Raw genomic sequence first — 9,278 nt, 5'->3', positions numbered from 1 at the left:
TATAGAGATAAATTATCCTATGTAATTTTGCATATGAAAAATACTGAGGCCAAATGTAACACATTATTTAGCTGCAGGCCTGGATTTATTACTGATTTCCTTTTCCTCTTTGATGTTTTTTTGCTCACAGCCACTGCTTGAGAAATAACTCTACTAGGAAGATATTTTCTCAGTTATTTGTGGTCTTATATCATGAATGCTTTCTTTTCCAGGACTGCCTGGTGCATAAACATGCAGAACTACACTTCCGTGTCAGAGTTCATATTGCTGGGAATTCCTAACACTGGAGGGCTGGAGAACTTGCTATTCATCCTGTTTTTGATGTTCTATCTTTTCACTTTACTGGGAAACCTGCTCATCTTCCTCACCATTCTGGTTTCTTCCAACCTCCACACCCCCATGTATTTCTTCCTGGGCAACCTGTCAGTGTTTGACATATTTTTCCCTTCAGTGAGTTCCCCCAAAATGATGCTCTACCTAATGGGCCAAAGCCAGACCATCTCTTACCAGGGCTGTGCCTCCCAGCTCTTCTTTTACCACTTCCTGGGTGGTACCGAGTGTTTCCTATACACTGTGATGGCCTATGACCGCTTTGTGGCTATTTGTCATCCTTTGCGATACATGGTTATCATGAACCCTAGAGTGTGTACCACCTTGACAGTGGGCTCTTGGCTGGGTGGCTGCCTACATGGAAGTATCCTCACATTTCTTGTCTTTAAGTTACCCTACTGTGGCCCCAATGAGGTGGGCAATTTCTTCTGTGACATCCCAGAGGTGCTACCCCTGGCCTGTGCAGACACCTCTCTAGCTCAGATGGTAAGCTTCACTAACGTGGATTTTGTGACTCTTACATGTCTTATCCTTATTTTTACTTCCTATGGTTGCATCATCCTTTCCATTTTCAAAATCAGATCCTCCGAAGGCAGGCGCCGAGCTTTTTCAACCTGCAGTGCCCACCTGATTTCAATCATCTTGTTCTATGGGCCTGTGATGCTCATCTATCTTTGGCCTGACTCCAGCCACTGGTCAGACTCTGTTATCCAAGTGTTAAATAATATTGTCACCCCTTCCCTTAATCCTTTGATTTACACCTTGAGAAACAAGGATGTGAAGCTGGCTCTGAGGAAAGTATTAACTTAAGTGGTCCACGTTCTGGGGCATAAGGTATGGTGGCAGTTCCTCTCTGAAATTCTTTGAGGAGTTGCTTCAGATACGCTGCTTGTACAACAGGATTGCTGCCGAAATAGTGAGCTGGGTGAAGATGCTATGTGACATCTCTTGGGAGTCCTAAGTCATGTGGTTGGGGATTGGTGGACTGAGCCACGATGTACCACTTCAAGGAAGCTTTTCAGATTAACTCAGTCTTTCTCTGTTTTAATTTGCCAAAACAGTGTATCTTTTCTGCTTTACACAGTCTGTTCTCATGGGAACTATGTTTTGATTGATTACCATAAAGAAGAAAGGTTCTGGAGAACATGGACTGGCTTCCTTCCTTCTTTCCCAAAATATATGCCTTACTCTATTCTCTTACAATCTCTTTCTGGCCATTTAATAAAACCAGGTCAACAAGGTATGAAATTTTAAAGTAGAATTGCACAGTTCGGTAAATTTAAGTTTAAACTTGGTTTATAACTTCTATGGCTTTAATCATGTCTTCTCAGTACAAAACAATCCCATTGGAGCTTTATGCTTTTGGCCATCAGAGAAATTTGGCATTAAAATTCTACTCATGTCTCAAGTGAGAAGTTGGCCATTAATCTATTCTTATAAAATGGGAGACTGGATTTCTGTAAATTGGCAGAGGAAAGTCTCTCTGAGCCAGCATTCTTTATTCATTATAGGTTTGGTCCATTTCCTAAAAATCTAATAGATCTGTAATTAGTTAAAATTGAACAACAACAACAACAACAAAAAATAAATAAAACTGAACCACTAACAATATAACTTACTTGTTTTTGAATCTTTCAACATTTAAATTTTAATCTTTAATCAAATGAGTTTTAGGTTGATTATCTATTTAGATTTATCCACCCAAACATCTAGAATAAGAGCTAACACTTAAAATAGTTCAATGTATATGATACACTTTACACGTATTGACTACTTTAACTCACAAAATCCTAACACATAGATACATAGACATACATATCCTCCTTTCATAGGTGAAATAACTAAGGCCAGAGAAATTTTTACTCCCAGACAGTCTGAATCTAGAACTGAATGGTTACTGGCTTATAAAAAGTACTGAGGTATCATAAATTCTATATAATTATAGCTATCCTTACATCTTGCTTTCTGAATATTATTTGTTGTTCTATTATTTGTTGTTTAAAAATTAATAAGGTGGAGGGGAGGGGAAAGTCTCTGATAAATTGCTCTCTGCTGTATAGCTGTCCCACATGGGGAGAGAGTGGGTCCCAAAGGAATACCCCAAGTTCTCTCCTCAGGGAACTGATGCTTCTTTTCTTAGGGACCACAGGAAATGTTGGTCTAGATTTTCAGTTCTGACTGGCTGAATCTGACCAAGAGGTGCATTCATCTTCCCTGGTTTCAGAGCCTGGCCTTCTGTTTTTCACAACATTTAAAGGAAAGAAAGCAGGAGGGTGGATGTGGAGCCTGGATTTTAGCCAAGTCCACTCTTTCCCTTCCATCTGTAGGTTCCTTCTTTCTAGAATGCTCTCTCTCCATCTAATGGGTTAAACACACCATGGGCAGGTGAGAGAAGATGGGAATTGGCTCTAATTGGAGTTCGAGCTAAAACTGACTTAGTTGACTCCATGGATTGTCTTAAGATAGTCCCTAGTTAATGATGCTGAGTCTTAAAAACCTTCATCGGGATGGCATATATTGTCATATTGCAGACATAATTCCTACTGAGAGATTGAATGTTACGTTGAAGTAAGATAGCTATTTTTATTATTGCTAAGTGCCTGTTGCTTTTTCCCTGCATTAAATATTATCATTTCCATCCTGTTTCACTCTATTTCCACTAGATGGTTCTTAGTTGTCCATTGTTCTAGCTGATGATGGAGAAAGCATTTTTGTGAATAATTTTAATCAACAGGTGATTCCAAAGTGCTGTAGGCACAAGTCAGCTAAAGCCAAGTGATGTGTGGAGTAAAGGAGCACTGAAATCAGAATATTAGTACCTTGAGGGAATTTTCTAATGAGGGTGGGCAGTTGCAACCATTATATTAGGGATTTTATATACATTAAAGCATTATTCCTCATAAGAATCATATTATTCAACTATTAACCAGATACCAAGGAGATTTGGAGACTTTTTCAAAATTGTCCAAAATCACTGAGTGTGCATTTAAACTCAGATAAATCCAAGGGCATGATTTATCCTCTGCCCTCTGCTCTAGTCTGCCTTTTGTGTTATCTGTTATCCTTCAGAGGACGCAGATGAAAAGTGACTTGCACATTAATTAGTGAAAACTGGACTGACTCCCGTCTAGAGGTTTTTAATGTACAATATATAGATAGTATCCCTTTCTGTGGATCCTGTGCAGGCATTAGTGTTTTGGGGAAAGCCCATCTCAGTGAGACCACTGTCTGATCTTCCAGGTGTGACTACATATGAAGATGAGGAATTACACGCCAGTAACCGAGTTCCTCCTCATGGGAATCCCTCACACACAGGGGCTGGAACACGCGCTCTTTGTCTTCTTCCTCACCTTCTACCTGCTCACTCTTGTGGGGAACCTGCTCATTCTCCTGGCCATCCTCACTTCCTCCAACCTCCACACCCCCATGTACTTCTTCCTGGGCAACCTGTCAGTGTTTGACATCTTTTTCCCTTCCGTGAGTTCCCCCAAAATGATGCTCTACCTACTGGGGCAAAGCCGGACCATCTCCTACCAGGGCTGCGCCTGCCAGCTCTTCTTTTATCACTTCCTGGGCTGCACGGAGTGTTTCCTGTACACCGTGATGGCCTGTGACCGCTTCGCCGCCATCTGTCACCCCTTGCGGTACACGGTCATCATGAGCCCCAGGGTGTGCGCCATCTTGACTCTGAGCGCCTGGGTGGGGAGCAGCGTGCATGCGTCTGTCCTCACATTTCTTGTGTTTAGGTTACCCTACTGTGGCCCCACGGAGGTGGGCAATTTCTTCTGTGACATCCCGGTGGTGCTGCCCCTGGCCTGTGAGGACACCTCTCTAGCTCACAGGGTGAGTGTCACCAACGTAGGTGTTGTGGCACTCCTGTGTTTCCTTCTTGTCCTCACCTCTTACACTCGCATCGCTATCTCTATATTGAGAATCAGCTCCTCAGAAGGGAGGCACAGAGCCTTCTCCACCTGCAGTGCCCACCTGACTTCCGTCCTGCTCTTCTATGGACCCGTGGTCCTCATTTATCTCCAGCCTGCCTCCAGCCCTTGGCTGGATTCTATGGTTCAGGTATTAAATAATATTGTTACCCCATCCTTAAATCCTTTGATATACAGCTTGAGAAACAAGGATGTGAAGTTGGCTCTGAGAAAAGCACTAATCCAGGGAGTACATACCTGAGGAGTGTAAGCTCTTCTGTCATTATCTGTCCTTACAATTTTGCCTTGTATTTATCTGGGCACCTAGTCTCTTAGAGTTGGTGTGACTGCTAAGTGAGATCTGGGACAAGTAGGTTGAATTAATTCTTTATGATTACTGTGTATATATTTATATAAATTTTTTTCAGCATAATCTTTTACAGCACTTACAGGCAGCATTCTATGCACTTTACAAATATTGACACATGTTTTTATTATAATTATCACATGGAGTAGATATTATTACTCCAATTTACAGAGGGGGATATTAAGGCACCGAGAGGTTAGGACAGTTTTGCAGTGTCACAGAGATAGAAAGTTGCTGAGCTAGGATGTGAAAGCAAGGTTTTTAACTTTGTGCTAATGCTTCTGCTGTATTGTCAGAATTATAGCATAAATGCTTACTTCTTCTAGGGACTTCTTTTCAATTTACATTGAGTATTCTCCAATTTTCAAAAAAAAATCTGTAGTCTATTAAATTTGTTCCATTAATTTTGTCACTTTTTAGTATATATTTAAATAAATGTTATGTATTTCATCTTGATGTAAAGAATTTCAGTTACATTTCAGAAGCCAGGTGATATCCATATATCTACTAATATGTATTTTAATAGATCGTCAATCTTAGTTAAGTATATCTGTTCTTTACTACAGTGATTTGAATTCTATAAATATGACTGCAGATTTTTCTTTCATTAAATTAAGACTGAGTTTGAATTGCAGAATTCCTGAACCTTCAAATATAATAATCTTTTTTCCCTTATATGAGTAAAGAGATTTGAAGAAAACAGGAAGACTGTGAAAATTAAAGTGACCTGAAATTATGCATTAATGCTACCACTGAAATGATAATCACCATTAACATTCTGGCATTTGCTCTCTCTCTCTCATTGGTGACTAAATTAGAGCTAAATTTCCTGACTTCCTGTTTATAATTATTTCATTTATATCTGTATTATTATATACCTATCTACACATGTGTATTTATGCAGTTGTAGTCACATATTTGGGGCTTCCCTGGTGGCTCAGTGGTAAAGAATCTGCCTGCAATGCAGGAGAGCCGGGTTCTATCTCTGGGTTGGGAAGATCCCCTAGAGTAGGGCGTGGCAACCCACTCTAGTACTCTTGCATTGAGAACCCCATGGATGGAGGAGCCTGGCAGGCTGCAGTCCTGTATTCCCGAAGTCCTTAGGGTTGCAGAGAGTCGGACATGACTGAAGTGACTAAGCAGCAGCAGCTGTGGTCATGTGTATAAATAAGTGTGTAAACTGTGCTCAGTTGCACAGTCATGTCAGACTCCTTGCAACCCCATGGACTATAGCCCACCAGGCTCCTCAGTCCATGGGACTTTTCAGGCAAGAATGCTGGAGCGGATTGCCATTTTCTACTGCAGTGGGTCTCTTGTGTCTCCTGCACTGACAGGCGGATTCTTTTAACACTGAGCCACCAATCTTGTTTTGTTTTAATAGTGTATCAAGCATTTTCAATTGCCACAGTTTTTAACCAGTTTTATTGAGATATGATTTACATACCAAGTAATTCACCCATTTAAAGTACATGCGTCAGTGTTTTTTAAGTATACTCACAGATATGTGCAACCATCCCCATGGTGTGTTTTAGAACATTTTCATCGTCTCAAAAAGATATCCTTTACCATTTAGCTATCATTCTCTTATTACCTCTGCCACCTTTGACTGTAAGCAATCATTAATCTGCTTTCTGTATCTATAGATTTCCCTGTTCTCGACATTTTATATCAATAGAATCACATAAAACGTGTTTTCTGTGTGACTGTCTTAACTTAGCATAATGTTTTCAAGGTTCATCCATGTAGTAGCAGGTTATGTCCCTCTGCAACCCCCCAACTTCATATGTGATATGAATGTCTCTAGTTCTCTTGATTCCTGAGGCAACTATATATTATTAAACGCATATGTATTTACAATTGTTCTGTCTTATACCAGATTAACCCTTTTATTATTATAAAATATTCCTTTTTCTCTCTAGTAACATGTTTTGTTTTAAAGTCTATTTTGTCTACTAATCTAACCACTTCAACTTCCCTGTTGTTTCTATTTGCATGACATCTCTTTTTCTACACTCTTATTTTCCTCCTATTTGTATCTTTGTTAAAAAAGTATTTATTTTTAATTAATTTATTTGGTTGCTCTGGTTCTTATATGAAACCAGATCCCCTGCATTGAGAGCTCAGAGTCTTAGCCAATGGACCACCTGGGAAGCCCCTTGTTTTTGTCTTTGAATCTAATATGTGTCTCCTATAGACAGAATGCATTTGGATCATTTTTATGGTCCAGTTCAATGATCTCTGCCTTTTGATTGAATTTTAATCCATTCACATTTTAATGTTAATATAGATATAATTGGATTTACATGTGATATTTTACTTTTTGCTTTCTATATGTGTCATTTCATGTCTTTTATTGTTCTTTTATTTCTCCTCTACTTTAAAAAATTAATTTATAATTAATACTTTTTATCATTTTTAATTTTTTAATGAGGTTTTCCTATATTGCTTGAATTATTACCTTAATAGTTGCTCTAGGGCTTACCATGTTATATCTTAACTTACCACAATAAGCTTCAGACACATACTAAATTAATTCCAGAGTGATAGAGAGACACTACTTCTATTTAGCTTTCTGCCTTCTGCTCTCTCCTTGTGGTATTATTGTTAGACATATTACACCTATGAATGCTACAATTTCACCGATGCATTGTTATAATTATTGCTTTGTGTAAGTTTATGTCTTTTAAAGAAGCTGGGTGAAGTATGTAAAGCAACTATGTATTTATAGCTTTTGTTATAATAACTTTGTTACTTTTAGTTTTCTCCCTTTGTTTCTGTGGTTTTGAATTATCATGTCATTTTCTTTGCTCAGTACAGATTTGCCCCCACCTACCTCTTTTTTGCTATTATTGGCAAGTATATTACAGTTTCATGTATATTGCATGCCCTGTAATACTTTACATGCATATTGTTTTATATATTTGGTATTAAAATAAGTTCACAGAAATTAGAAAATATGGATTTATACTGTCTTTTTGAATAGCATACTAATGGTGTTTGTCTTTCATTTGTATTTGGATTACCATCTAGAGTTAAGTGCTTTTAGCTTGATGGACTTCATTTAGTAGTTCTTGTAAGGTACATTTGCCGGGAGCAAATTTTTTCCGGTTTAATTTTTCATAGAATGTTTTTATTTATTGTTTCATATTCATTTGGATGATTTCTTTAATGTCAGTAGTATCCTGGTTGGCTTTTTTTCCTTTAAGTACTTAGATACTTATCCTGGTGCCTTCTGAGATCTGCTGTTTCATATGAAAAGTCAGTCAAAGTTCTTACTGAGGTTCCCTTGTAAAGGATGAGTCATTTTTTTCTGAATGCTTTCCACATTTTTTCCTTCTGTTTGGTATTTGGTATTTTTGTTATTCTGTGTTTATTTATGTCTATCCTACATGGCCTTTATTGAGCTCTCTTCAGAGCTCATGATACATAGTGTTCAATAAATAGCTGGTATAATATAGAGGGACTTTGGTCATGTTTATATATATATTGACTTTCTTATTATCTCCACTAATTCTGTGCCACAACCCATTGTACTCCTCTGTACATGGTGGCACTGAGACATAGCAATACGTATCTTGCCCTTCATAACACATGTAGTTAGGGGAAATACAGCTCTAGTCTCAAGTCCTCTTAACTCCTACTATCACTGTTTCCTACTGTGTCATACTGACAACATCCCAGATTACCCTCTAGTGTGAAAGGGGTGGGAAAGCCTTATTGTCCAGAGTTGTTTGAAGAGGAGATGTCCTGATTACTGGGTTCAATTACCATGCATATCTGGTTCTCCCACCAAGTTGCATTTTCCAACTTGGTCTCCCCAGATACTCAAGTTGTTCATTATTTCTCACTCTTCTCCAGAATCCAGAGAGAAAGAAGGAGAATATTTACAGGAGATCCCACAGACACATCAGTTCTTATTTTCTATGACATTTTACTGATGTGTAGGTTTGTGTTCCATTTTTACTCCCCAAAGTATCCATAATATTTGAAACCATTAAAACAAAACAAAAAGTGAAAATCCCAAATAAAATAAATCGCTGCCCTTACAAAAAGTGTGAGACAAAAATGACAAAATGAAGTCCATTTACACCCACAGACAGTGGTTTGATGTGCAATGTGAGGATTCCATGGCCCCTCCTAACCTGACAGGTAAAATCTAAGATCATACAGAATCCTATTCCTATGCTTTGGGAGTGAGTCCTAGACTATATGCTGGATTCAAACAATTCTAGTGTTAGTTTGCTGTCCTATTAAAGCTGGATACTGGTGGAAGAACTCTCATGCTGGAAAACCCTTAATAGCTGGTAAACCCTATATAGCGATTATGACAAATAGTTATCACCACTAATATTTAAACTTGTTCATTTTAATTCTTTTCTATGCAAGACAAATTTCCATCATGTTTGTCTTATTCACTGTTGTACCCATAGGACATTGCCCAGAGACCTAATAAGCATGATGTGTGAGTTTGTTGAATGAATGAATGGGTACCACTTAGCCTTTCAAGTTATGATGTAATTGCAAATTTATTGATATGAAAACAGAAACATGAGTGAAACATGTGGGATACAGAAGAACCACACGACTTATTTAGATATATAGTCTCATTAAAGTTGAAATACATATTCTCGCTAAAGTTGAAGAAAGCCAAATATGAATGA

At 38.3% G+C, this 9,278-nt stretch overlaps 2 protein-coding genes across 2 annotated transcripts; both read left to right on the top strand.

Annotated features, from left to right (window-relative positions):
- Positions 1 to 210: 210 nt before the first annotated feature.
- LOC122705445 (putative olfactory receptor 10D4) lies at positions 211 to 1,140 on the top strand. The gene has a single exon (XM_043920836.1). It carries the CDS (start codon positions 232 to 234, stop codon positions 1,138 to 1,140), a length of 909 nt encoding a protein of 302 aa, XP_043776771.1. The 5' UTR covers positions 211 to 231.
- A 2,442-nt stretch (positions 1,141 to 3,582) lies between these two features.
- LOC122705440 (putative olfactory receptor 10D4) lies at positions 3,583 to 4,512 on the top strand. Its single transcript, XM_043920824.1, has one exon. The coding sequence runs from the start codon at positions 3,583 to 3,585 to the stop codon at positions 4,510 to 4,512; it is 930 nt and encodes a 309-aa protein (XP_043776759.1).
- The last annotated feature ends 4,766 nt before the right edge of the window (positions 4,513 to 9,278 follow it).

Source organism: Cervus elaphus, chromosome 2, assembly GCF_910594005.1.
Source record: "Cervus elaphus chromosome 2, mCerEla1.1, whole genome shotgun sequence".
NCBI classification, from domain to species: Eukaryota; Metazoa; Chordata; class Mammalia; order Artiodactyla; family Cervidae; genus Cervus; species Cervus elaphus.
The sequence above is the reverse complement of the archived record's forward strand: the minus strand, read 5'-3'. Positions and strand labels throughout refer to the sequence as shown.

Excerpts from the sequence above, each read along its gene's own strand:
- LOC122705445 (XM_043920836.1), top strand. The coding sequence starts at position 232 with ATGCAGAACTACACTTCCGTGTCAGAGTTCATATTGCTGGGAATTCCT.
- LOC122705440 (XM_043920824.1), top strand. The coding sequence starts at position 3,583 with ATGAAGATGAGGAATTACACGCCAGTAACCGAGTTCCTCCTCATGGGA.